The sequence below is a fragment of the Hyphopichia burtonii genome (assembly GCF_001661395.1).
Source record: "Hyphopichia burtonii NRRL Y-1933 unplaced genomic scaffold HYPBUscaffold_10, whole genome shotgun sequence".
Taxonomy (NCBI): domain Eukaryota; kingdom Fungi; phylum Ascomycota; class Pichiomycetes; order Serinales; family Debaryomycetaceae; genus Hyphopichia; species Hyphopichia burtonii.
This window is the reverse complement of record NW_017963737.1, coordinates 27480-54385: the sequence shown is the minus strand read 5'-3', so window position 1 is coordinate 54385 and position 26906 is coordinate 27480. Positions and strand designations below refer to the sequence as shown.

The window sequence follows — 26906 nt, the reverse complement described above, 5'->3', positions numbered from 1 at the left end:
AGAATCATACAACAGATCGGCTTTTTTCGAAATCAATACTGATATAATTTGATATTTTTTATTCATTGCCTTGCTTATAATTCGCTTTTCTTGATTAGCTATTCTATTTCCACTATTCAATAATCGTTGGAAATTTATGAATCTGGAGAATAACTGATCTTCCTTTTTTTCAAATATATATATTTATATATACAAATTCTTAGCATAGAACATAATATGGGACTGATTGATACCGATGATCCATTGAGCAAAAACACTGCCAGGTTATCTATCTCCACGGCCGAAGGTGAAAATCAACGTAATCAAGTTCGGGAATTTTTGAAAACATCTGAATTACAATACGCCAGAAGAGATTCTGCAGTTTCAATATCTTCTTTTAATGATGAAGAAGAGAAGTCAAACGAACTTAGGGTTCCTAGCCCCCAAAAGGGTTTAAGTCAACCTACTGATGGTGAATCAGCTGTCGAAACCAATAGCAGTAAGAGAAGAAGATCCTCTGCCCATTCCATTGCATTGCTTACCCAAAAAAACAAGCAAATCAAAACCGAAGCCTCTAATGATGAAGATAATGATGAAGCCAAGTCTAAACGGAAGAAGCATAAAAAGAAGTTACAAAAAGCATTAGCACTAGCTGAGATAATAGCCAATGACGGAAAATATACTGATCCAATGGTTAAAATTGCTCATATTAGATCATTCATATTGGATGTATTTATTAAAAAGGCTGATATAAGACGAATTCCATTCAAATTGATTAATCGTAAAAATCATAATATAGTGTTTTGTTTTATTCCTGGTATCTCCAAAGAAGATTTTGGAACTAATTTCGATAGTAGATCAACAAAAGGACCAATACCGATTAATGAATTAAATATTAATGACGAATTTGAATTTTTCAAAACAACCTTTGATTATCTTTATCCAAGTTCAAGTCCTGGAAGTAAAGATAGTTTACACCTGGCATTACAAGCTTTAATAAATGTTCCTTTAACTGATGGGCAAAAAAATGCATTAATGAAACTGCTGAAAAAGGATAAGATTATATTACCAGATTTAACCATGAGTAAAGAAGAAATGCAACAACATAATTACCCAATGCATTCATCGTTATTGGATAATCCAGTCAGTATCGAAGGAAGTGACTGGGTTGAAACCAAAGATTTCGATCATGAAGGATCCCATACGTTTAGTCTTGATTGTGAATTTTGTCAATCGGCTAATGGGAAAGTATTAACTAGAATATCTATTATTGATTTTGATGAAAATATAGTACTTGATACTTTTGTTAAACCAGATGTTGAAATTACCGATTATTTAACCAAATATTCAGGAATAACAGAAGCAAAACTAGAGGGAGTAACCACCACTTTAAAAGAAGTTCAAGAAAGATTTTTATCAATAGTCTCTTCGAATGATATTTTAATTGGACAATCCTTAGAATCAGATTTAAATGTTTTGAAGATTAAACATCCTAGAGTCATTGATACTGCACTCATCTATGACCATACAAGAGGTCCACCAATGAAACCATCTTTAAAATGGCTTTCGGAAAAACATCTTGGAAAATTGATTCAGCAAGGTGAAGCTAACGGGGAAGGACATTCATCAGTTGAAGATTCAAAAGCATGTCTTCGATTAGTTAAGATGAAATTAATAGAAGGAAAATTATTTGGGAAAAATGTTGGCGAAGCACTGCTTTTTGAAAATCTTAATGAAAAATCACTTGAACCACTTAAATCTTCAATAATTGATTATACCCCATTAAGAGATTGGGATAATACCTTATTGGAGCATAATTCATATTTAATAAAACATCAAGCAACAAATGACGATGAAGTGGTTGATTTTGCATTAAAGGATATTGAGGATGGGAATCAATTTACTATATTAAAATTACGAGAACTCGAATATAATTCTGGATGGTCACCAGTGCCTAAAGCATATGATGGCTATTTAAGAGATGGCATTGATGACTCTAATGATAAGATTACCAGTGTACTTGAAAGTGAAGAGCGAAATAAACTAATTCGAAATTTAAATGAAAGATTGAACAAACTTTATTCGGAATTACCAGAAAATACAATCTTCATAATTAATACTGTAATGAGTGATCCCAGAGAAGTTTTCAAATTACAATCAATAAGGCGAAATTTTCAAAACTTACAAAGAGAAGGAGTCAACTTAGAGAATTTAACTCCCGAGCAAAATTGGACTTTTGATAAAAGATGTGAATTAGGTGACGCTGTTGAAAGCGCTAGAACTTGCATGACATTTATTAACGTTAAGAGAAATGAATCGATTCCTCAACCAGACATCAATTAAATAAGACAAATACACTCATAGATATATATATATATATATATATATATTGTAACAATTACATAGTAAAACAAATATTTAAACGTCATCATTTAACCTGACTTTCTGGTTCTAATCCAGCTTCAGATAAAGAAGCCATCTCCCCCTCATCGGGATTGATTTTAATGGCATTAGATAGTTTTTCGCTATCGAGCTCCTTGGTAACCTCAACACTCCCATTAGGTTGGATAGTGGAAGGCTCTTCACTGCCAGCGTTTTCCGCTATTATAGCAGTGTCTCCGTTATTTTCATTGAAATTGGTTCCATCAGCAAAAGTAACACCTTTCCCCAATTGAGAAGAAGCACCAGCAACCGGGGTCTCGTTTTTAACTATATTATGTTCAACCAAAGGCACTTCTTTATAATATTTCCATTGAGCCAAATCTAATACATCATTGGGGTTAAAACTATTATCTTTCTTTGGAATACGATCGTCTCGATACCAGCCTTTCAATTTAATGTTTGCAAAATCCACCGACCCAAAATCTTCGGTTGGATTATACCAGTCATTAACCCAAGTAACCGATTGAACAGTATGGTGCGTTTGAGGTGGTCTTCCAGGACCAACCGGCGTAGATGGGGTGACACTTCTGGTAAATGTGCTCATTGCGTTTAGTGGGTGGGAAATCCTCTGTTGTATGGTAAATTTACAATGAAAAGAACTAAGTACAATTCTACTAGAAGTAAAATGATCGAAATGACCAAAGGTCACTTCATCACCTTAAGCTATTCCGCACAACTTGGAACAGGGAGAGTGTACTTCGAATGATTTAGTACTCATTATTATTTAATTCAATTTTTTTTTTTTTTTGCCTTTTTTTTTTGTTTTCTTAAGCATGAACTTCGAACGACTGGAAAAAAACAAAAACAAAAAAAGCAACAGAAAAAAAGACGGAAGAAAAAAGAAATCGCAACCCTTTCGCAGTGTGCGGGTCTCCGCTGATGGTCTTTTAACGTGGGGAAAACACCCGTGCACCAGGGTTTACTCTGGTAGATCTTTAAAGGTCGTTAGTATTAGAATGCTATTTACCAATTGGTATGCTATTTAATCGTTAGTGTACTCGGGGGGCACCGGATCGGATGAGCACATGTCGGAGCAATGGCCATGTTCTGAGCAGGAGGGACACTTGTACTCCCAGGGATGAGAGAGTTGGTGATGCTGACAATAAACTCCGTCTTCATTGATACCCTCTTCGTAGTCGTCGTAAGTATTCTCATCGGGAGAATGCTTTGCATTTTGGGCAGCGTGGTAGTGTTCATCGTTGGAATAGTAGTGTTCATCGTAAGAATCAGTACGGGCCAACCCATTTTCTTCCATTTGACGTTGTCTTAATTCACGTTGTCTTTTCAAAGCCTTCAGTTTTGCATTTTCTAATTTTCTTTTAAACTCTTGTCGTCTTTCTTCATCTTTTCTTACTTTCTCGTTATACCATTTTATCATTTGTCTTGGTTTGGTTCCAAATAATGCTTCATATTCACAAAATAGACAACAATCACTTTGTTGTTTTTCTTTAATAACTGATTCATTGGCTTCATAATGTTTCTGTTTCTTCTTCTTCTTGTTTTTCTTTTTAGTTTTCTTTTCGTTTGATGAGTTTTCTTCAGTATTTGTATGAATATTAAGTTCTTTAATTGAAGGTAGTTTCATGTTCCCGCTTTGACCAAGACTTCGTGAATTCAAACTCATTAGGCGTAGTTTTTCTTCAACGTTACTATAAGTTGGAACTAACTCTCCGTTTCTGTCGTATTCAAACGTAAACTCACACGAAGGTCCCTCATCGTTAGTACTATTGAACCTTGAGCGTTGTTCGTCGATTGGACAGTCACATATTTCTTGACCGTGTTTTTCACATTCAGGAGCAGTGTTGAGTTCTACTTCAATGGTTGGTGAATAATCATACTGGTAATCTTCATTTTCAATTTCCTCTAAATCATAATCATCTTGATTCCCATCTTCATTGAAATATATATCTCCAGTGTTTCCTTCATGTAATCCTTCTTCATCTTGGGTGTCATACAATGAAAACCCTTCTTTCTTGGGTGGTGGCATCCCTTGTCTGCTTTTCATAACTATCTCGGTTAATCGACTTCTTAAAAAATTAATTTCTGATTCTTTAAGTAATCCTTGTGCTTGATTCTTTTTACTATCTTGATGCAAATTCGGTATTTCTGGTATCCCTTCACTTTCTTCAAGTTTATGTATTCTATCACTAAAGTCTGATGATGCTTGTTCTAGGGCATCAAGTAAACTATAATTAAAAATTGGTTTTTGCTTATTCAGATCAAAATCTTGATTCTTAGGAAATGGCAGGTACTGCTGGTCTTTCGATTGCTCCTGAAACTGTTTGTTTATAACTTGCAGCCACGCATCATAGTTTTGCAGAACAAGTTCAAAAAGTTTCTGAGGATCACTTTTATAGCTTGGTCTATTGGAAACTTCTTCGTGACTTGATTCATTCGTCACGCTATCGTCATTACTATATGGTTTCTCGGAACTCTCCACATTCACTGCAGCATCTGCAGCGTTCTTCGTTACCGGCATTATATAAAACTCATCAACTGTGTCAATTTAGAATTGTTAATTTTAATAATTATTAGATATTACCGGCTTTTTAGAGTAAATATTTTCAAAAAAAAAGTCTTCTCGATTTTGATATTTTGTTCAAGACACTCCCCATTTTTAAAGGTAATAGAGAAGCTATCCATTGTTTTACACAAATTACTTACTTCTTACTCAATTATATATCTATAATATTTGGCTATTTAGAATAAATATAGTGTGAAAGTAATGATTAATCCTTCTTCAAGGTTCTCTGCTTTTCTGCATTCTTAATAACTTTTTCGTCGACGAATAGACCTTTACGTCTTCTGACAGTATTCATATACCTTCTAGCGACATTTTCTCTTTCTGCAAACTCACCTAATTCTTCTAAGTCTTCTTCGGTATGTGGAACCCAGAATGGATCGATGTCAAGCATATCAAAGCCATCGAAAACCAATTGGGGACTGGCAGCTCCTGAAGTCTTTTTTCTTATATCTTCAGAGAAACCAAAAGCTTCAACAACTGGGAGTCTAGCTTGAATAGTGAAAAATGGTGTTCCTTCTTTCATTTCTTCAGAAATAATGTCCCCACCTCTTCTTTGAACTACTGCGTAAACTTTACCCAATACTTCAGCAGATGCTTGAATATCACAGGTGTACATTGCCAAAAATAATCGAGGACCATTAAGTAAAAATTGTTGATGAATGATGTCCCTTGTGTGGGTAAGTATACGACCTGGTAAGTTCAAGGTGTTATCTGCAGCATCATCCAGAATATTGGTTTTATTTATTATGACTAAAACACCTTGTAATGGTTCAGAAGTCAAGGGTCCCTCACGAGAAGCCAATTGAAACCCATTCAAAATGTTTGTTTCGTATTCGTATCGATCCTTATCACTTGTTTTAAAAATATGTCTGAATTTGTCATTATTTGAAGGTCCTTCAATGAAAACATTAGGACCGATTCTTTTAGGACCAAAGCAAATAATGCTTTCAACTAGTTGTTCAATACTATCAAAATTTGAGTCAAACCCTTCAAAAGCTTCGATTAATTTCTTTTTAAAAGGTGAGGAATGATCAACTGCATCTTTGTTAGAATTTGTTAAACCAAAATTAATTAATTCCGAAACTTCTTGCTCCAGATTAACCAAAAGTTTAGTAACGGATTCAGGTAACGATAACACTTCAATATCTAAATCAACTCCTTCAAGTTCCGGTTCATCATCATCATCAAAAACAGCAGCGTTGTTTTCTGAATTGGCTCCCGCTAAACCTTCTCTGAAAGGAATAACTGGTTCCTTGACAGTGACTTCACAATCTGTGGCAAATCTTGTTTCTAAGTCCTTTAAACATCTTTCCAAATGTAATTCACCAGCAACACACATAATAAGCTCACCGGAATCATCATCTACATACCATTCCAATACTGGATCAGCTTTGGCCAATAAATCCAAACCTCTTTCAAGTTTTCCTAACTTCAATGGATTCATTGGTTCAACTGCAATTCTCATGATTGGCTTGTTATGAATCAATGTTGAGGTCGATGCAAGATTAATGTAAGGCTTCTGTTCTGGAACTTCAGACATAAGTGTAGCATTTTTCAAAACCACGTTATCTAGTCCAACTACACCAACAATATTTCCCGCAGGGACGCGATCAACTTTAACAAATTCTTTACCCATGATCAAGAATAAATCTCTTATTTCAACTTCTCTGGTTATTTGGGATTCATTAATAGGGTCATCATTTGGATTGGAAGGATTATATTTTGGACCAACGACCGTTATTTTTTGACCTTTGGATAAAGATCCCGAATAGATACGAGTGAAAGCCACGAGCACTTCGGGTGTTGTTTCTTCTTCCTCTTCCTCTTCATCTTCTTCGAATGCATCTTCATCCACTTCCCATTCAAAAGGATCTTTTTTAATTTCCGGGAGTACAAAATCATCGTCATCGGTTTTTGACTCAGCGGCAGAAGCAGCAGCTTCTGAAGCCTTTTTAGCCAATTCTCTAGCCTTTTGGCTTCTTTCCCGGAGCTCATCAGCAGTTAAGGCAGCCCCTTCTATATCTTTAGGTAGATCTTCTGGAGGGATTGATAGCATTTTAGATACGTATGCAATTGTGTGATTTGGTTTATCACTATCACAAGAGATCATTGATTTATGGAAATCAGAATCCAAGACTTTATCTTTCGAATCGCTTACAGCACTGTAAAGACATTCATTCAAGATTTTCTCAATTCTTTCCTTTTGGGCGTCTATGGGACTTGGTAAATATTCAATTACAGCACCTAATAGAGCATGACTTATAGGGATCCATTGAGACATGATTATATTCAAGCAACTTTTATAATCTTTAGAACGTAAATCTCTTGGGCCAACTTTAGCACCCAATTTTGCAATAATATTTTCTAATTTTTCTTGATCTCTGTTTATAATACAATTTTCATATATGGACCAAATTTGATCTAAGATCAAACCAACGAATAAAGGTTTTAAAGATTTTTGATTTGATTTTAGTTTTTTACCAGGAATTATTTTCTTATTCTTCATATCTAAATAAAAATCCCCCCATAAAGTCTTTGATAATACCGCGTGAGAGAATCCAAGTTTAGCCAGATATATTTTAGCAAAAGTATTAATTGAAAAAGCCCAGCCATCCACAGCAGAAGCAAAAATAACATTATTCAGTTCAGGAGTGAAATAAAGATCTTTATCTGATTTTTCAATAAACTCTTCAGTTGTTCCACTTTCTCTCCAAATCATATCATCTTCCATTCTTTCTCCAGCGAAAAATGATCCGATGATCGAATTGACTTGTTCTATAACTTTTGAAATATGCTGATATGCCTCTAAAGGCGATAATTTCCATTCTGTAATCAAACGATCAATTTTATTAATGACTAATAAAGGTTTTAATTTATCAATCCAACATTGTCTTAAGACATTGATAGTTTGAGAGCAAACACCTTCAACAACATCAACCAACACCACAGCACCGTCACAAAGTCTTGAAGCAGTAGAAACCTCTGCAGAAAAATCAATATGCCCTGGAGAATCAATTAAATTAATTAAATGTTCCTTTGTTTCAGATTCTTCAGAATCGTTTTTACGTCTCATCACTTTGAAATAAAGTGATATAGCAGAAGATTCCATAGTGATTCCTCGTAGTTGTTCATCTTCTCTAGAATCCAAGTATCTAATTTTCCCAGCCATTCTTTGGGATATAATCCCATTGGTGGCTAAAAGCGAGTCACTCAACGAAGTTTTCCCATGGTCAACATGAGCCAATATACAAATGTTTCTGACATTTGAGGTTTCGCTCTGCAACCTGTTAACAGTTTCTGGTGATAACCTCATCTTAGTTACCAATTGGATAAGTAGTAAAGAGAGAAGAGATGAAGGAAGAAGTGAAGGAAGAAGTGAAAAAAAAAAATGTAAGATCGCACATAAAATGAAAATGACTCTTGTCTTTCTTACAAATCATCGTTTGATTGCTCAAGTATGGACTGTCCGTTGTGTGGAACTCCATTGAAACAACATCTTATCCAACCAAATGTCTCGTTGATCTCGTGTCCATCAACAGAATGTGTGTTCCCCTTCAACTTATCAATGGAAGAAATACAACATCAAAATCTACTTATTACCGATATAAATAACAACGATATAATGAACATGATGCAATCCAAAATGATCGACGTAGCCAATGTCGATCAAAAAATCGCCCTGTTTATCAGTAAACTGGATCACGATCTCGATTAGTCTGGTACTATTCTGAAACCATATACTTCTCTATTCTTTTGATACTTTCTTTACATACTTAATACACTTGTAAATGCGGGTAATACCTTTCTTTTGTTCCAAATTTTCAGAAGGGCGTGTACTTACCGGGGACACCAACAAAAGGAAAAAAAAAAAATGAAGGCAGGGAATCGAGTCGGCGCTATATCCATTTACTTTCTATCAAATCTTGATTAAATTACATATTACAACAGATCATTAGGTAATTCGTTACTTTCCAGTGTTATCCCAACCCACTCTTTACGTCCATCGATTGATTAGAACTATTTTCACGACTGTTTCGTCCGAATATCACTTAGCCGCCAACAAGCTACACATTATTTATTGTATTACCTATATATAGAAGAACTCAAAAATGTCAGAGCAAAATTGGAAACAGACTTTGAATCTTCCAGCCAAAGATACTAGACCACAGACTGATGATGTTTTGAATACAAAAGGTAAAACTTTTGAAGATTTCAATTTGAAAAGAGAATTATTAATGGGGATTTTTGAAGCTGGTTTTGAAAAACCTTCTCCAATTCAAGAAGAATCAATTCCAATGGCACTTGCTGGTAGAGATATATTAGCAAGAGCTAAGAATGGTACCGGGAAGACTGCTTCTTTTGTTATTCCTTGTTTACAACAAATAAAACCAAAATTAAATAAAATTCAAGCTCTTATCTTGGTCCCAACAAGAGAATTAGCTTTACAAACTTCTCAAGTTGTTAGAACCTTGGGTAAACACCTTGGTGTCAATTGTATGGTTACTACTGGTGGTACTTCATTAAAAGATGATATTTTAAGATTTCATGATCCAATTCATGTATTAGTTAGTACTCCAGGTAGGGTTTTAGATTTAGCTTCAAGAAATGTTGCTGATTTTTCTGAATGTCCTTTATTCGTTATGGATGAAGCCGATAAAATGTTATCAAGAGAATTTAAACGTATAATTGAACAAATTTTGGCCTTTTTTCCTCCAAATAGACAATCTTTATTATTTTCTGCCACTTTCCCATTAGCAGTAAAATCTTTTATGGATCAACATTTAACCAAACCTTATGAAATTAATTTAATGGATGAATTAACCTTGAGAGGTATTTCTCAATTTTATGCTTTTGTTGAAGAAAAACAAAAATTACATTGTCTTAACACTTTATTCAGTAAATTACAAATTAATCAATCAATTATTTTTTGTAATTCAACTAATAGAGTTGAATTATTAGCTAAAAAAATTACAGAATTAGGTTATTCTTGTTATTATTCTCATGCTAAAATGCCTCAACAAGCTAGAAATAAAGTTTTCCATGAATTTAGACAAGGTAAAGTTCGTAATTTAGTTTGTTCTGATTTATTAACTAGAGGTATTGATATTCAAGCTGTTAACGTTGTTATTAATTTTGATTTCCCAAAAACTGCTGAAACTTATTTACATAGAATTGGTCGTTCTGGTAGATTTGGTCATTTAGGTTTAGCAATTAATTTAATGAGTTGGAATGATCGTTATAATTTATATAAAATCGAACAAGAATTAGGTACTGAAATTAAGCCAATCCCTGGTAATATTGATAGATCTTTATATGTTAATGAAAATGAAGAAACAGTTCCAAAACCTTTTAAAATTGATCAATTACCTAAAGGTAACGAAACCGTTCATAAAAGAAGTGGCTATGAATATAAAGGCCAACCAGAAGAACAAACTACCGCCCCTCAACCTCAACAACCTCAACAACCTCCTCAATTTCAACAAGCCCCTCAACCTGGTCAGCCTCCTATTCCTCAGGCTCCTCAACAATTTGCCTATCCACCTTACCAAGCTCCTCCTCAATTCAATGGTTACCCCCCACAGTATGGTTATCCTCAACAACCACCTCAATCCTACCAATAGATTATTGTATCATACGATGAGCTCCTCATCATTTTTTCTTCGGTTTTGTTTTATTAAGTTTCCCCAAATTTTGTTATCAATTGTTTTTGTTCTTATTTTTTTTACTATTACCATTATAATTTGAATAATTATTTTTTACCTTGTTCTCCTTGTCTTTTTCTTTCATATTTATTATTACATACAGGGTTATTATATCACTAAATTCATCACAGGATGTTCCATACTTCATTTAAAAATAAACCATCCTAATCAAGTTTCCAAAAAAATGTACTGAAAATTCAAAAAAAAATCTTAAAAAAACCAAAAAAAAAAAATTATTCACTTTTCAAATTGTCTTGTTACGATTTCATTCATTAAAAAAAAAAAAAAAAAAAAATCCAATAAAATAGAACTTAGTTGTGTAATTGAAGCTCTTTGAATACTGTTGATTCTAGAATGAAGATCTAAAAGTCCTCGTACCCTTTTGTTGTGTGTGTTTTTTGTTCTTACGTGTATACTAATGTTAATGACTTACGATTTTTTTTACCAGGATCCAACTGATATGTTTTCCTTTTCGATCTTCTTCAAAATTTTGCTATTCATTTATTCCTTACACAGATTCTGTTTATAATTATATAGATCTTTTTTATTCTTTTTTTTTTTTCTTTTCTTTTTTTTTCTTTTCTTTTTTAATTTCTGGATATAAGGTCGAAGTATCTACTTGATATTAACAAGATTTTTCCTTTTTTTTTTGCATCTTTTTTTTTCTTTTTCTTTTTTTTTTATCGAGATTACTCTTCCATCTTTAGCTTAGTTTAATTTAATGGGGTTTAGCTTGAGTTAAGAACTGTAACAGCATCACTAAATTATTTTTGTGTTACTAATACTCTATTTTAAGAGCAATAATTGTAGCACGATGGCCAACGTGAAGTAACATTCCTTCTTTTATCCCTCCAATAAAAGGTTTACTGAAGCTATGAGTTGTTCTAAAGTAGTAGGGTCTGATATCAAAAGAGCAGGAGAAGTAATTGACAAGGCTTTTGCAACCACGAAATTTCAGGATTTTTTGGTAAAATATTGCAAAAATATTCCTTTGCATGAGAAACTACAAGAGACTGATTTTGAAAATGTTTTAGGAGAAAGAATCGAAGCATTCCATAAAGTCGGGGCTGATATAGTAGAAGCAGATGACTTCGTTGCAGTGGCAGCATGGTTCAAGCCTGGTTTAAACCCACCTCTAGGAGGAATATCCCAAAAATTTTTCACTGAGTATAATCAGAAGCTAGCAGCATTAGAGCAAAAACACGGAATGGAGAATAGAGAAGACTGGCATTTAATGTTAATTGGAAGAGATCCAACTCAACTAAAGAAGGGATCAATACGTAAATTGTTTGAACCATACTTGGAAAAAGCTAGAGAAGAAAAAGTTGGTGCTTCGTTAGAAGCAATCTCGGAACACGCAGTGAAAGTCTACGAACATTTTGGCTTTAGGGTTGTCGATAAGTTTCATATGGGTGAAGGTCAAATTGGTGCTGATGGAAAGCCAAATCCAAATGGTGAAGGTTTAAGTCTATACTTCATGGTATATGAATAGAAAACTGCAAAACTGCAAAAATAAATAACAGTCAAAAACCTGTCTTTTTTTTTTGTCGTTTTGAAATTGAAGTCTTTAAGAGGCCTCATGTAAATCCAATCTTTTCTGTAGTTTCATTAAGGATGTCTTATAACCACGTTGGAAATATCACCCGAGCAGCTGAGGTACTCGATAAAGCATTTGCAGCTGTGCCCCTTCAACAAGTATTAATGAAAAAACTACGGGGGATTTCGCTCGAGGAAAAATTAGATAGTTGTGAAGGGTATTTCTATGTTAGATTGATGGCATTAGAAGGAACCGGGGCTGAAATAATCGAAGCAGATGACTACGGACTGATTGCAATTTGGATAAGACCCGGTTTGGTAACGGAATCGCCCAATTTTGGTCCTGAGGTTGAGGAATTTGTTAATGAATTTAAAACTAAGATGAAATCACTAAAAGAAGAACATGGTTTAATTGATAGAAATGATTGGCATTTAAATTTCATTGGAAGAGATCCTAACAATAAGAAAAAAGGGTCAATTCGTAAATTACTAGAACCATACTTACAAAAATGTCGACAAGAAGGTACTGGAGCATCTTTAGCAGCAATATCCGATCACGCTTTCGAGACGTATAAGCATTTTGGCTTTAAAGAGGTTGGTCGTTTCACAATCGGCGCTGGACAAGTCGACAACGATGGACAAGCCAATCCCAATGGGGCGGGATTAAATATATATTATATGATTTATGATTAATATATACTGGTATACAAAACACAAGGGAGGTACGGAGGGTTTCTGTAGACTGTACGGGTGTGGACATTTTACCCCGAGCAAAAAGGAAAAAGAGGAAAACGAGATGAGACGTTATTGTGAAATTTCCAAACTTGACTCTGAAAAAGCTTGACTCCTAATAAAAATTAATTAGTATATCTTATTCATCTTAAGTTTAGAGTTATAGATTTAAGTTATAGACATCCATATATTTCTTTTCCAAGTAGATATATTCATTAGAAGATGTGTGGTATATTGGGAGCCGTTTTAGCGGATCAACAATCAAATGTTGCTCCAGAGTTATTTGAAGGGGCCATGTTTTTACAACATAGAGGACAAGATGCTGCTGGGATAGTTACCTGTGGTAATAAAGGACGTTTTTACCAATGTAAAGGTAACGGTATGGCCCGTGATGTTTTCACTCAATCCAGAATGAATAATTTAATTGGTAATATGGGTATTACTCATTTAAGATATCCAACCGCTGGATCAAGTGCAGGAAGTGAAGCCCAACCATTTTATGTTAATTCACCATTTGGTATTTCGTTAAGTCATAATGGGAATTTAGTTAATTCTAATTATTTACGTCGTTATTTAGATGAAGAAGTCCATCGTCATATTAATACTGATTCCGATTCTGAATTATTAATAAATATTTTTGCTAGTGAATTAGATAAATTTAATAAATCCAGAGTTAATAATCAAGATATTTTTCTGGCATTAAGTGGAACCATGAATATTATTAGAGGAGCTTATGCCTGTGTTGCAATGTTAGCCGGCTATGGGGTTATTGGATTTCGTGATCCAAATGGGATTAGACCATTATTGTTTGGAGAACGAGAAACTGAAAAGGGGAAAGATTATATGTTAGCATCAGAAAGTGTTGTATTAAAAGCACAAGGATATAATAAATTTAGAGATGTTAAACCTGGAGAAGCAGTTATAATTAGAAAAGATGGATACGTTGAATTTAAACAAGTTATTGAAAGTAAAATATTTGCCCCCGATATTTTTGAATACGTTTATTTTGCAAGACCGGATTCTGTTATGGATGGAGTTAGTGTTTATCATTCGAGAATTGAAATGGGTAATAAATTAGCTAAAAAAATTGAAGAAACTTTACAAGGAGAAAAAATTGACGTTGTTATTCCAGTCCCCGATACATCACGTACCTCAGCATTACAATGTGCGGTATCATTAAATATACCATTTAGAGAAGGATTTGTTAAAAATAGATACATTGGAAGAACCTTTATAATGCCAAATCAAAAGGAAAGAGTTAGTTCAGTTAGAAGAAAATTAAACGCCATGGAAAGTGAATTCAAAGATCGAAATGTATTATTAGTTGATGACTCGATTGTTAGAGGAACAACATCAAAAGAAATTGTTGCAATGGCTCGAGAAGCCGGTGCTCGTAAAGTATTTTTCGCATCTTGTGCACCACCAATTAGATTTAATCATATTTATGGTATTGATTTAGCAGATACAAAAGCCTTAGTTGGATTTAATAGAAATGAAGAGGAAATCAGTCAAGTGATTGGTGCCGATCAAGTTATTTACCAAGATTTACAAGACTTGATCGAATGTTGTCAAAAATCTGAAGATAAAATTGAAAATTTCGAAGTTGGTGTTTTCACCGGTAAATACATTACTGGTGTTGAAGATGACTACTTGGAAGAATTAGAAAAAATTAGAGCTCAAAATCAAAGATTGAAACAACAAAGTCAATTACAAGGATTGAGTGTTGATGCATGTATTGATGCTAGTGATATGGTGGATGTTAAAGCAGAAGTAGATATAAGTATATATAATCGAGGTGATTATGAATAAATTTAATAGCCACCTTTTATTATTATTATTATTTTTTTTTTTTTTTTTTTTTTTTTTTTTTTTTTTTTTTTTTTTTTTTTTTTTTTTTTTTTTGGTTTTTTTTTTTTTTTTTCGTTTTACATAGGTTAATTGTAAAGATGTTAATAGATGTTACAAACAGATGCCCCGATAGAATTTCACTGCCACTGAAAAAGAAAGAAATTCGGTTGACGTTAACCGGATATATTGTAAAATTTATTGTTGAAATGAAATCTTCCAGGCGATGAGCTACTAAGGTACAAGGATTATCTACAACAATATCCGCAAACAATATCCACTGGATACAAACGGGGTACCTGGATACCAGTAAACCTGTCAATCTGGTAAGGCTTGCTATGTATTTTTGTATTACATCTGGTTATCAACTACGTGTTGTTTGGGTGTTTCCGCTAATTTTTCTTTTTTGGTGCAATTTTCTGTTCCTTTTCGTTCGTTTTTGTTGAATTTTCTCATTTTGTGAGTTTTTTTCCTCTGTTTTTTTTTGTCTCTTTTTCCCTTTGGTATTTACTTAACTGTTTTCCTCTCCTGAAATTTTTTTTTCTACTTTTCTTCTTCCTTTGAATGGGTATACTTCTGTTCTACTTATTGGGCCATTTAGTTTATATAGCACGATCCAAGTATCAACAGTACACTAACAACAAGATGGAGAAATCTTTCACTGGAGGAGCTACCAGCTCTATTGCTAATTCAGCACCAATTTCAATTTTTTCTTACTGTGCTTCATCAATTTTGATGACGGTTACTAATAAATATGTGTTATCTGGTTATAATTTTAATTTGAATTGTTTCCTTTTAGCAGTTCAATCAATTGTTTGTATTGTTACCATTGGTACTTTGAAAACTTTTGGGGTTATTACTTATAGACAATTTAATAAAGATGAAGCTAAAAAATGGTCTCCAATTGCTTTCTTATTAGTTGCCATGATTTATACTTCTTCCAAAGCTTTACAATACTTGTCAATTCCAGTTTATACTATTTTCAAGAATTTGACCATTATTTTAATTGCTTATGGTGAAGTTCTATGGTTTGGTGGTAAAGTTACTACCATGGCTTTAGGTTCTTTCCTTTTAATGGTTTTTTCTTCTATTTTGGCTTGTTATGGTGATCAAAGTGCCGCCAAATCTCCTGATGATACTTTTTCTTTATACTTGGGTTATTTCTGGATGTTTACCAATTGTCTTGCTTCCGCTGCATTTGTTTTAATCATGAGAAAAAGAATAAAGTTGACCAACTTTAAAGATTTTGATACCATGTACTATAATAACTTATTATCTATTCCAATTTTATTGATTTCTTCTTTTATTTTTGAAGATTGGTCTTCTGCTAATGTTGCTCTTAACTTCCCTCCTGATAATAGAACTGCCACCATTGTTGCTATGATCTTCTCCGGTGCTTCTTCTGTTGGTATTTCTTATTGTAGTGCTTGGTGTGTTAGAGTTACTTCCTCTACTACTTATTCTATGGTTGGTGCTTTAAATAAATTACCAATTGCTTTATCTGGTTTGGTTTTCTTTGATAGTGCAGTCAACTTCTGGTCTTGTTCCTCTATCTTTGTCGGTTTTGTTGCTGGTTTGGTTTATACCGTTTCTAAACAAAAACAAGCTAAAGAAAACGCTCAACAATTACCTTCTAGCTCAAAATAGTTTGTTTTAAAAGTGCTACATTTTTATTCTTATTATTTTGATTCCTACTTTATTTGTTATCATATTTCATTCATATCATCTCGTATGATATATTATACTTTCAAGATTTAATAGAAGATTCTGAAAAATTGATTGGTAGACGTTTCTTTGTAAACAATTATTTGTAGTTCGTGTCTTTTTTTAGCCTGTTGTTGTTTTTGTATGCAAGACCCGGCGCGTAAATTTAACAACCATTTTATTCTTTCATCATTTATCATCTTTCATCAATCATCCATCATTTATCATCTTTTATCATTTACCATCTACTCTATCGTCTACTCTATCACCGACTCGATCGTGCTCTATCATCTATTCTCATCTATCTAATCAACAAGTACTAGAATAAAGATTACAGATCAGATAAGATTATAGATCAGATGATGGTATCAGTCGATAAACAAAAGTATCCACCATTGTATAGTTGTCAATACCCACATGTCTACTGTTAGTTCTACCCACCTGTTTGGTCTGCTCCCGCGTTTAGTCCGGTCACCTGTTTAGTCCTATTTACCTGGTTAGTGCCGCTACTGGCTTCTACTCTTACTTGCCCTTCCTGGTCTAATTGACTTCTTGTCTAATCATTCCTTGATCAATCTCTTGCTTTATCATCCTATTGAATCAGATCATCGCTTCTTGCTTCATCTACTCCGATTCATCAGTTATCTGTTTAGCCGCTCATTCTCGATAACGGCTGCATGGGAGAAGTTCTGGTGCACGGGTGGTGAGTGAGCCAATTTTTTTGATGTACGGGTCCATCGCATCGAAGTGAAAAGAAAATCATCGAACAAACCTCCATCTTAACAAAAAAGCGTACAACTAACTAGTTATCTTTTCATCAATACTTACATTGAAATAGATTGATCATGGCCCAAAATACTTTGGAATCAATTCCTACCATCTTGGATCAATCAATTCATCCTCAGTTTGCCAAACAGGCCGAGGCTCAATTGAAATCTCTTGAATCAAATCAAGGTTTTTCAGTAAATTTACTTCATATTGTCGCCCTGACTAATTTATCAATTCAAACTAGATTAGCTGGTGCTCTTTTTTTCAAAAATTTAATAAAACGTAAATGGATTAATGAAGATGGTGAATACTTATTACCTTTAGATGATATTAATCAAATTAAAACTCAAATTTTAGATGTCATGATAAATTTACCAAATAATTTACAAATTCAAATTGGGGAATCAATTTCAATCATTGCTGAATCAGATTTCCCTCATAATTGGCAAAATTTAATCGATGAATTGGTTTCAAAATTATCAACCACTGATTTCGTTTTAAATAAAGGTATTTTATTAGTGGCTCATTCAATTTTTAAAAAATGGAGACCTTTATTCAGATCAGATGAATTATTCTTGGAAATTAAAATGGTTTTAGATAAATTTGCTCAACCTTTCTTATCTCTTTTAATTAAAGTTGATGAATTGATTCAACAAAGCTTATCAAATGATAAAGCTTCTTTAGAAATTTATTTTGAAAATTTATTATTATTAACTCAAATTTATTACGATTTAAATTGTCAAGATATCCCAGAATTTTTTGAAGATAATTTATCGATTGGTATGAATATAATGCATAAATATTTACAATTATCAACTCCTTTATTAACCGACCCTGATGATGATGAAAATATTGACATTGCAATTAAAGTTAAAACTTCAATTGTTGAATTGATCTTATTATATATTAGTCGTTATGCTGAAGAATTTGATCCTTTAATTGAACAATTCATTACAACAGTTTGGAATTTAATTAACCAATACGTTACAAAACAACAAAAATATGATTTATTAGTAGTTAAATCCCTTACATTTTTAACTTCAATTTCTAAAATTAATAAATATCAATATTATTTCAATAATGAAAGTTCCTTAAAAGAAATTATTGAAAAAATCATTTTACCAAATATTTATTTCCGTGAAGTTGATGAAGAATTATTCGAAGATGAACCAATTAATTATGTTAGATCTGATTTAGAAGGTTCTGACTTTGATACTAGAAGAAAATCAGCCACTGATTTCTTGCGTGAATTAAAAGAAGTTAATACTGAATTATTAACTAGTACCGTAATGACTTATGTTAATCAATTTTTAAATTTAGGTGATGATTGGAAAAATAAAGATGTGGCAATTTATCTTTTCAGCTCATTAGCTGCTAAAGGTTCAGTAACTAATATAGGAGTAACCTCAACTAATGTTTTAATTGATGTGGTTGAATTCTTTAGTAATAATATTGCTAATGATTTAGTTAGTGATCAAGCTCATTTAAATTTGAAAACTGATGCTATTAAATATATTTTCACTTTCAGAAATCAATTAACTAAAGACCAATTACTTACCACTATTCCTTTACTTATCAATCACTTAAATAATCCTAATCCTGTGGTTTATACTTATTCAGCAATTACTATCGAAAAATTATTATCAATGACCAATTTCACTGATCACTCTCCAGTTTTCACTAAATCTGATATTCAACCTTTCGTCAATGATTTATTAACTAACTTGTTTAGATTAGTTTTATCAAACAATTCTTCTCCAGAAAAATTAGCTGAAAACGAATTTTTAATTAAAAGTATAATGAGAGTTCTCAATACTGCAGAAAATATCATTGATCCTCAGTTTAAAATTACCATCATCAATCAAATGTTACAAATTTTACAACTCATTTCTAAAAATCCTTCCAATCCTAAATTCACTCATTATATTTTTGAATCTTTAGGTTTATTAATTAAATTTTCTGATTCTTCTAATATTTCTGATGATCAAAGAATTCCTCAATATATCCAACTCATCTTACCTTCCCTTTTAAGTATTTTAGGTGATGATGTTCAAGAATTTGTTCCTTATGTTTTCCAAATTTTAGCATTTTTATTAGAATTATTACCATCATCAAGTCCATTACCTGATGATTATAAAAATTTAATCAAGCCATTATTGTCACCAATTGTTTGGGAATTCCGTGGTAATATCCCTGGTATTTTTAGATTATTGATTGCAATCTTGGAACAAGAACCACAAGTTTTCGCTAGTAGCGAAGCTGATTTAACTCCATTATTAGGTGTTTTCCAAAAATTGATTGCATCAAAAGCTAATGATCAATATGGTTTTGATTTATTACAAGTCATATTACTTAAAATTCCTCTTAATATTTTAAGCAATTATTTAAATCAAATTGGTATTTTATTATTAACTCGTCTTAAAAATTCAAGAACCGATAAATTCATCAAAAAGTTTGTGGTATTTTTAACTTCCTTGTGTTGTATTCCATTAAACCCAGTCTACCAAGAAATCGGTAAATCGATTAATGCTGATTTCATCGTTCAATTTATTGATTCTGTTCAACCAGGAGTTTTCCAACTGATATATAATAATTTCATTTTACCAACTGCAGGAACCTTAGTTAACTCACAAGATAAAAAAGTTGCAACTCTTGGCTTGTCCGAGTTAATAAATTCAAAATCATTAAAAGAAAACTATACAAGTTTGGTTATTCCTACTATTGAAGCTTTATGTAAAAATTTAAATTCTTTGAGTGGTATTCAAAAATCAACTAATAATGCAGTTCTTGGTAATACTTTAAGTAGTGAGACTGCAAGTATAGCTATAAATGAATTAGATTTAGAAAGTTTTTCATTTGGGTCTCAGTTTTCCAAGATTGTTTCAATCCAAAAGAAACCATTCGATCCATTACCTAGTGTGAAAAGTAACGATCAACAATCTATTAGATTTGGTGCCATTTCAAACATCAAGAAATTGGGTGATACAGGGGTATTAAATCAAGTATCAGATGAAGCCAAATCAGTCTTAAATAGTATGTAAAATTAATGAATACACAAAAATAGTTAGTATTATATGTAATAAACTTTTTTATTAATGAAATAAAATAAAAAGAAGAAATAATAGTATAGTACAATGTTCTCGTCATTTTTTTTAATAAGTTTTTTTTTAATAACGTTAATAAAATCAACAAAAAGGAACTTTAGTAAAGTCAAGCGTTTGGTAGAACACCATAAGAATTGAAAAAAGAGAAACAAGAATGATATTAACAAAAAGAAACAGAAGAAAAGGAATGGAAGCAAAAAAAAAGTTTAAACCCAAAACCAAATAACAAATAAAAGTGAATAGAACATTCAAGACGTTAGACATAAGCAAGAAAAAGTTTCGACAAAAAATCAAGCTGTGGCTCCATTTTCATTGATCAAATTTTCAAATATAGAGTCAGTTTCATTATTACTACCAATTTGAACTGGATTAGCATCATTAGGTTTATTGACTGGCGGATTTTGAGAGGCATTCGATTCTTTCGAACCACCTTCCTTCTGTTTATCTTCCAATTCTTTCATTTTTTCCAATCTTTCCTTTTCGGCAATCTCAGCTGCAGTTAAGAAACGGCCTCCTTGACCTCTTGGTCTTCTCATGGCATGTTTATGTCTGGATTCGTGAAGATACGGTTTTCTAGTTCTAGCAATTTTCAAATTTTCCTCCAATTTAGCCCGGGCTATACGTCTTTTCAAGATTCTATGGTATTGTTTGGCATTCACATAAAATGGTTGTTCCACTGGGGCATCCTCTTGAACCGATTGTTGTTGCGGTTGTTGATGTTCTTCAAAGAATTGATCATCATTTGGCGAAGCACTGGCTTCATAGTTCCCAGTACTAACCGAAGAATGAGGATCACTTTGATAAAATGGAGTCCCTGCCGCTTCTGATATTGGTGAACCCGAATTTGCAGGAATCATTTGTTGAGGTTGGTTAGACATATGAGGATTATAAAACTGATCCTGATAATATGTCGTGGGGTCAGCAACCTGATTATGTAGAGAAGTCATTCTTGTTCAACCTTTTGGGCAAGCAATAGACCAACAATTTAATGAAGTTGAAGCTAAAGTAGTATTTCAATACTGCTTTCTAATTCGATATAGATTTTCGAGATAAAAAGTTGAAAAGTTGAAAACAAAAGACCTTAAAAACAAAAAAAAAAAAATTTTTTTAGAGACATAAGGAAGGGATTATATAATCATCTATTAAAAAAATTTTTTTTTTGTTTTTTAGTGAGGAAAGTCGCTCCGATTCCGGAAGTATGTATTTTAGCCTTTAATTATGTCTCAGTTTTGCAGACTATCCGAATTTCGGATAATTGCAATTGCAACAGCTAGAATGATTCGAATATATTTATAGAATTGAAGGAGTATGATAGCGTATGAAAGAGTATGAAAGAGTATGAGGGAAGAAGAATGGGGAAAAATGGAAAAAAGAGAAAACACTGAAAGAGTGAAAGCAAAATTAAATACTTTAAATGCAATTAGAATTGATATTAAAAGCTTTCAATTCAAGGCATGGTGAAGTGAAGAAGAAGAGTCTTCCTGATTGCTGCTCAATTCCGGAAGAGTAATATCGTACTCTTCTTGCAAGGGTACTCCAGGTACTAGGAAATCATTGGCAATTATTGAATCACTGAATTTTGGAGGAAGCTCATCATGCGATGAAGGAAGAGGAGATTGCGTGGTCAAGCCGTCATAAGCCTTCTGTTGACCTTCTTCGATTTGATCCTCTTTTTCGTCAACACAGTCCTGTTGCATTGCAATTCTTTCAAGAATATAGCGTTTTTTCGAGCTGATCGGGGCACTAGGTTTGATCTTGGCCACTTTGGACTCGGTGACTTTGCGAGGCTTACTGCCTTCGGTCTGCCTGATCTTATCCCTCGAGTTCCTTCGAATCCCAGAAGCGGTATGAATTGGTGGTAGTTCAATATCGAGACCCTGACTCTGGCTGTAAAATTGATAAAGATTAAAACTCTTATCTGTCTTTGATTCTTCCTTACTGACCCCCTTGGCCGCCCCCTCGTCATTTCCCACAGCCTCTCTTTTACTTCTGGATATGCTTATCACGTCATTGACATCCCGGTCAATCCTGCGATTCGCAGCACTAGTCCCATAATCAGAGTCACCATCCGGCGCTGACTTTTGTTGGCTCTCCGTGACCGACATCTATATCTCCCTATACTGGTTCACACGGGTTTCTATGTAATGACTATATCCTAATGGATTAATTGTAGTTTATCTTCATTTCTAGGATTTAAAGACTCGACTAATCGAGTAATATTCCTAACCGCGCTAAAAATTTTCTCCTGCAAATGTGCAGGACGCAGTCATATCTTCTTCGACTTAAACGTTATATATCTTGATGTATTGATATATGAATATGTTAATGAGTAAGAGGACTAGGTCCAATCTCTGAGACCAGGGAGAAAGCGATAGAAACCTTAGAACCAGGTCATTCCACGTAATCAACTACTTACGAACTAGTATTATATACATCCAAATTCTTCCCCCTTATACCTCGCCTTTACAGATACTTGTGCTATACTAATACCTCATGTACATGTGTTACCAATTCTTCTATATTGCTACTCTGTCGAGTCAGACTTGATTGGCTTCTGTAAACATTTTATGGATGCAAAATATCCTGGTAGCGTCAACCTGCAAAAGTCTGGTTTTGCAGGTTACTTGATTTTTCACATAACTTTTTTTTCGAACAACAGGCCAGTTATAAGCTATACCTTTGATCAATATAGCTAATGTCAACAGATAGAAGGTACTCGGATACGGCCTCAATTGCCAGTGTGGGAGACCGCCAGTTTGCCTCTGCAAACGACATCTTTATTCATCTTTCCATTCCCCAAATTCGTAAATTGAATAATGAATATAAAGACCATGTCAACAAGGCTAAATCTGATCTTCACTCTTTGGTGGGAAGCAAGTACAGGGATTTGATTAGAATCTCGGAAGATATTGACGTAATGCATGGATTTACCAGAGAAGTAGACTCAAGACTTGCTGATCTTTCTTATAAGCCGGGAAAATTTGTCAATTTTAACAATTCAAATCCGTATTCAAAATTCAATTCAAATTTAAGATCTAGACAAATTGAATTTGCTAGAACAAATTCCAAGAAAACCATCTTGAATTACTTGATTAATAAGAAATTGGTTGCATTGGATTTGAAATTATCCACATCTGATCATTTGAAAAATGCCTTTTGGTTGATTCATTATGCAAAATTGTACCATGCTATAGAATTTTTGTTTCAGGATAAGTTATCAACTGATGCTCATTTGTCAAATCGATTTTCAAAATTGAAAAATAAATTCGTTTCTTATTTAGAGAAAGAGTTGTCTCAATATAATGCCCCAGTAGAAGACTATATTTCAAGTGACTATAATTTGTATTCCCCGTCCCACAGATTATCCGCTAGTGATATATTATCAGAAACCCATCAAAATATCTTTATTGAAAACGATGATTTGGAGTTTTTAGGCGATGATCATGAATTTAATGAAGACGATTATGATGATCTTCAAGATTTAGATCTTCCTAATGCCTCCGATTGTATTAATAAGAATTCTCCTCAATTTCTTAATTATTTGGTTGCATACGTCATTGTAAACCACAATAATTCAAACCTCAATTCTCTTTCCAAAGTCGCTGAAAAATTAATCAATTTACGTTTATCTTACCTAGAATCTTTATTGGAAAATGTGCTTTCATCGGGTTTGAAAACAGTTCACATCAGCTTCTTTAAAGTCTTGACTTTTATTGAAAATACCTGTGATTATATTGCAAAGTTCCTCGGTGGACTGACAACTAATGATTTTGCAAAATCATTGAAACAAGTCACTGCTTCATGGAAAATTTCTGATTTATTGGGCTTCCATGACTGGTTTGACATAGAGGAAGTTGGATTTAACCGGGACATTTATTTAATTAGTTTACCTGACTCTTCAATCAAAGCTACTAATGAATTATTAAGAAAATTCCCTTCTATGATACTGCAAAATATAGAGAAAATATTCTCATTAGTTGGAGCATCTTATGATCCATTACTTAAATTATCCCATCAGTTTGTCATTTTCCATAATTTTATTGTGAATTTGGGTAAAGTCGTTGTCTCGAGTGCATCAAATGGCAAATCTCACAATCTTCTGAGACTTGTGACAGACTCTGGCCTTGCCCAATCAATTTTGAATAAAATTCTATCCAATACAGAATGTATCTTTGATTCCCATTTCAAGAGCTTATCAGACAAATCATTCTCAGGAAATATTGCTTCCCTCATAGAGTCTCATTTGGCAGCCGATAAAAAAGGCAAAGATTCAGGTTTATTTTCAAGTGACATGGTAGACCTTATAGATACCAATCTAAACCTTTATATTGACGGCATTCGCGACTCATCCTTTTCTTCGTCTTTTCTGATTTCTGATATATTACCTATACAAGAATCTTGTAACAAGATTGATGATTGGTTTGGAATTTTTGTTTCTTTGAGGCGTTCTCTCGAAACTCAAAAACCAACGTCTTTGAATAGACAAGATTTTACTGCTGCATTAGCCTATTTAATTAAATTCCTCCGGAAGGACTTTGATGAATTAAGTCAAGGAACTTTGAAATGGGGCAGTTTCTCTTATGCCGTTGTTGAAGAAAAATTCACTTCATTAAAGACCCAACTATCAAAACAATTCTGGGACAATATTATTGCTTTTCTTGATTTCCTCTCCAATATCATAGATAACATCAGTGCTGATCAAGATTTGAAAAATCTTTACTCTTTATTACATATACTCGTTACAATGAAGGAGAAAGTCCTTTTGTTTGATGATATTGAAAGTGAAATATTGCAATCAATAGATTCATTGGTTAGAGATGTTTATACTAAATTCTTTTCTGCAATCCTGAATCTAAAATTAAAGAATCTGACATATGTCGAGAGTTTACGAGATGCCATCATTACTCCTGCTAGCCCAGAATCTTCAACTTTCCGACCATCTCTAAGACTTTCATCTATATTATACCAATTTTCTGCTAATATATTATCTCTCGATGGTCAAAACCACTCTCTTGGCTACTCACATAGCAGGATTTTTACCAACAAACACGTGAAAAAGACGTTTATCGAGTTGAAATCAAAATGGATATATGAAGAGCTCATACTTCCGTCTCGTGAACATATTCCCATTAACGCAATGAAACCAGTCTCAAATGAAAACTCAAAGGCCAAAGCAGACCAAAATACGGAGACTGAAAGTACAAATGTGTCTGAAACTGAACAAGAATCAATGCTGGGAGAGTCTGTTCAAAGTTCAAGTATAAACTCAGATGCTGTTTATGCTAATCTTATGTACATATTAAGTTTTGCAAATGCAGAACCAATTGATGAATCAAACGAATCGGGTCTAGAAATTTTGAAGGAGATTAATAGTTCGCATAAAATCATAAGTGAGAATGATTCTAAAGCCATCTTAAAAGGTATTAAAGAGTTCTACAAGTCTAACAAAGGTCTTTACTTGCCTTTTCTGGTTTGCTAAGTATATATTTGTAAATAATTTTTAATGTACATTGGCTTTTAAAGAATTGAAATAAGCTTAATATAAATAAATTTTAGATCCTTTATCCGCCAAAGCCTTTAAGCATTCAAAGGTCTCTTTGATATCCATTACGTTTTGTTGTTTTTGATCCAAATATGAATTGTCAAGTATCACAATCTTTATTTCTTCACCTTTAAGTTGCAGTTCTTCGCTATCCAAAACCTTGAGTAATCTTCCTGGTGTACAGCAAAGAACTCTTGATCTGGTACTTTTAACTAAATTAAGATCAACATGCAATTTGTTTTTATTGATTAATTTCAAAGATGCTCCTGGTATATCACGAAGGGCACGATGAATATCACAGGCACGAATAGCAGACATGGAAAGAATGGAAATAAATTTACGTTCATCTTTAGATTCAGATTCATCATCCTTTTGTTTTTTATTCTTCGATGCTTTCTTATTTTTCTTTGACGTATTAGGTAACATGTTTTTGAATTTAGAATCGATAAATGCTGATAAATTGTCCAAGTTCCTAGGCTTATCATTAATTTCTGAAGTTGATCTAAAGTCGGACTTATTCAAGTAAAGCTCGGATAATTCTAAAGCTGACAATTCGGAGTTCTTTTGGCGTATCTTGTTATTAATGTAATCGGCAATAACTTCAGGTGCTGTTTCTGTGGACAAATTTTTCTTCTGGGACATATCAATTTCCATTTTTATTCTTTTCTTCTCCTGTAATTTAGAAGACTTTGCCTTTCTCTTCTTTCCTCCCTCGTTATTTTCGGTTTGGTGCTTAGGTTCATCTTTTGATTTAGTTTCCTCCTCATCTTGAATCAGATGGACATCTTCGCTGTCGGAAGCTGAAAGGTCAACCTCATAATCAAGACCATCATCTAGATCATCTGCTCCAGCAGACACAGGTTTGGCATCCGTTTTACTCATAATTTGTGATCGTCGATTCAAAACTAAATGATTGCAAATAATGTTTTCTTGATGAGATGAGCTTAAAGCTTTTCATTTTTCTCGAAATCAAACCCAAAAGAAAAAAAAAAAAAAACTGCATACAGACTTTATTCATTTGTAATTAT

At 33.2% G+C, this 26906-nt stretch overlaps 16 protein-coding genes across 16 annotated transcripts; 10 read left to right on the top strand and 6 right to left on the bottom strand.

Moving 5' to 3' along the window:
- Nucleotides 1-216: 216 nt before the first annotated feature.
- HYPBUDRAFT_115706 (uncharacterized protein) lies at nucleotides 217-2322 on the top strand (the record flags this gene model as incomplete). Its single annotated transcript, XM_020219140.1, has 1 exon — nucleotides 217-2322. The coding sequence occupies one exon, from the start codon at nucleotides 217-219 to the stop codon at nucleotides 2320-2322; it is 2106 nt and encodes a 701-aa protein (XP_020073708.1).
- HYPBUDRAFT_154274 (uncharacterized protein) lies at nucleotides 2261-3187 on the bottom strand. The gene has a single exon (XM_020221985.1). The coding sequence runs from the start codon at nucleotides 2963-2965 to the stop codon at nucleotides 2408-2410; it is 558 nt and encodes a 185-aa protein (XP_020073707.1). The 5' UTR covers nucleotides 2966-3187; the 3' UTR covers nucleotides 2261-2407.
- HYPBUDRAFT_183227 (uncharacterized protein) lies at nucleotides 3081-3490 on the top strand. The gene has a single exon (XM_020222906.1). The coding sequence runs from the start codon at nucleotides 3195-3197 to the stop codon at nucleotides 3405-3407; it is 213 nt and encodes a 70-aa protein (XP_020073706.1). The 5' UTR covers nucleotides 3081-3194; the 3' UTR covers nucleotides 3408-3490.
- HYPBUDRAFT_154273 (uncharacterized protein) lies at nucleotides 3207-4932 on the bottom strand. Its single transcript, XM_020221984.1, has one exon. The coding sequence runs from the start codon at nucleotides 4898-4900 to the stop codon at nucleotides 3404-3406; it is 1497 nt and encodes a 498-aa protein (XP_020073705.1). The 5' UTR covers nucleotides 4901-4932; the 3' UTR covers nucleotides 3207-3403.
- A 218-nt stretch (nucleotides 4933-5150) lies between these two features.
- Nucleotides 5151-8258, bottom strand: RIA1 (GTPase; the record flags this gene model as incomplete). Its single annotated transcript, XM_020223745.1, has 1 exon — nucleotides 5151-8258. The coding sequence occupies one exon, from the start codon at nucleotides 8256-8258 to the stop codon at nucleotides 5151-5153; it is 3108 nt and encodes a 1035-aa protein (XP_020073704.1).
- Nucleotides 8259-8391: 133 nt separating this feature from the next.
- On the top strand, nucleotides 8392-8740 carry HYPBUDRAFT_154271 (uncharacterized protein; the record flags this gene model as incomplete). The annotated part of the gene is made up of 1 exon (XM_020221983.1): nucleotides 8392-8740. A coding segment is annotated over exon 1 (236 nt), but the record flags the coding sequence as incomplete, so codon positions are not given.
- Nucleotides 8741-9054: 314 nt separating this feature from the next.
- Nucleotides 9055-10566, top strand: DHH1 (DExD/H-box ATP-dependent RNA helicase; the record flags this gene model as incomplete). Its single annotated transcript, XM_020219123.1, has 1 exon — nucleotides 9055-10566. One exon carries the CDS (start codon nucleotides 9055-9057, stop codon nucleotides 10564-10566), a length of 1512 nt encoding a protein of 503 aa, XP_020073702.1.
- Nucleotides 10567-11521: 955 nt separating this feature from the next.
- On the top strand, nucleotides 11522-12139 carry HYPBUDRAFT_115658 (uncharacterized protein; the record flags this gene model as incomplete). The annotated part of the gene is made up of 1 exon (XM_020219137.1): nucleotides 11522-12139. The coding sequence occupies one exon, from the start codon at nucleotides 11522-11524 to the stop codon at nucleotides 12137-12139; it is 618 nt and encodes a 205-aa protein (XP_020073701.1).
- Nucleotides 12140-12261: 122 nt separating this feature from the next.
- On the top strand, nucleotides 12262-12876 carry HYPBUDRAFT_8494 (uncharacterized protein; the record flags this gene model as incomplete). Its single annotated transcript, XM_020223744.1, has 1 exon — nucleotides 12262-12876. One exon carries the CDS (start codon nucleotides 12262-12264, stop codon nucleotides 12874-12876), a length of 615 nt encoding a protein of 204 aa, XP_020073700.1.
- A 261-nt stretch (nucleotides 12877-13137) lies between these two features.
- Nucleotides 13138-14724, top strand: ADE4 (amidophosphoribosyltransferase; the record flags this gene model as incomplete). Its single annotated transcript, XM_020219149.1, has 1 exon — nucleotides 13138-14724. The coding sequence occupies one exon, from the start codon at nucleotides 13138-13140 to the stop codon at nucleotides 14722-14724; it is 1587 nt and encodes a 528-aa protein (XP_020073699.1).
- A 552-nt stretch (nucleotides 14725-15276) lies between these two features.
- VRG4 (GDP-mannose transporter) lies at nucleotides 15277-16453 on the top strand. Its single transcript, XM_020219427.1, has one exon. The coding sequence runs from the start codon at nucleotides 15325-15327 to the stop codon at nucleotides 16405-16407; it is 1083 nt and encodes a 360-aa protein (XP_020073698.1). The 5' UTR covers nucleotides 15277-15324; the 3' UTR covers nucleotides 16408-16453.
- An 856-nt stretch (nucleotides 16454-17309) lies between these two features.
- HYPBUDRAFT_115626 (importin-alpha export receptor) lies at nucleotides 17310-20273 on the top strand (the record flags this gene model as incomplete). The annotated part of the gene is made up of 1 exon (XM_020219134.1): nucleotides 17310-20273. One exon carries the CDS (start codon nucleotides 17310-17312, stop codon nucleotides 20271-20273), a length of 2964 nt encoding a protein of 987 aa, XP_020073697.1.
- Nucleotides 20274-20532: 259 nt separating this feature from the next.
- On the bottom strand, nucleotides 20533-21412 carry HAP2 (Hap2p). Its single transcript, XM_020221982.1, has one exon. The coding sequence runs from the start codon at nucleotides 21281-21283 to the stop codon at nucleotides 20627-20629; it is 657 nt and encodes a 218-aa protein (XP_020073696.1). The 5' UTR covers nucleotides 21284-21412; the 3' UTR covers nucleotides 20533-20626.
- Nucleotides 21413-21605: 193 nt separating this feature from the next.
- Nucleotides 21606-22474, bottom strand: HYPBUDRAFT_154265 (uncharacterized protein). The gene has a single exon (XM_020221981.1). The coding sequence runs from the start codon at nucleotides 22439-22441 to the stop codon at nucleotides 21779-21781; it is 663 nt and encodes a 220-aa protein (XP_020073695.1). The 5' UTR covers nucleotides 22442-22474; the 3' UTR covers nucleotides 21606-21778.
- A 557-nt stretch (nucleotides 22475-23031) lies between these two features.
- Nucleotides 23032-25815, top strand: HYPBUDRAFT_145275 (uncharacterized protein; the record flags this gene model as incomplete). Its single annotated transcript, XM_020219906.1, has 2 exons — nucleotides 23032-23707; nucleotides 23771-25815. The coding sequence occupies 2 exons, from the start codon at nucleotides 23032-23034 to the stop codon at nucleotides 25813-25815; spliced, it is 2721 nt and encodes a 906-aa protein (XP_020073694.1).
- A 57-nt stretch (nucleotides 25816-25872) lies between these two features.
- Nucleotides 25873-26760, bottom strand: HYPBUDRAFT_115572 (uncharacterized protein; the record flags this gene model as incomplete). Its single annotated transcript, XM_020219131.1, has 1 exon — nucleotides 25873-26760. One exon carries the CDS (start codon nucleotides 26758-26760, stop codon nucleotides 25873-25875), a length of 888 nt encoding a protein of 295 aa, XP_020073693.1.
- Nucleotides 26761-26906: the final 146 nt, after the last annotated feature.

Coding starts and splice junctions, on each gene's coding strand:
- HYPBUDRAFT_154274 (XM_020221985.1), bottom strand. CDS start 2,965: ATGAGCACATTTACCAGAAGTGTCACCCCATCTACGCCGGTTGGTCCT.
- HYPBUDRAFT_183227 (XM_020222906.1), top strand. CDS start 3,195: ATGAACTTCGAACGACTGGAAAAAAACAAAAACAAAAAAAGCAACAGA.
- HYPBUDRAFT_154273 (XM_020221984.1), bottom strand. CDS start 4,900: ATGCCGGTAACGAAGAACGCTGCAGATGCTGCAGTGAATGTGGAGAGT.
- VRG4 (XM_020219427.1), top strand. CDS start 15,325: ATGGGTATACTTCTGTTCTACTTATTGGGCCATTTAGTTTATATAGCA.
- HAP2 (XM_020221982.1), bottom strand. CDS start 21,283: ATGACTTCTCTACATAATCAGGTTGCTGACCCCACGACATATTATCAG.
- HYPBUDRAFT_154265 (XM_020221981.1), bottom strand. CDS start 22,441: ATGTCGGTCACGGAGAGCCAACAAAAGTCAGCGCCGGATGGTGACTCT.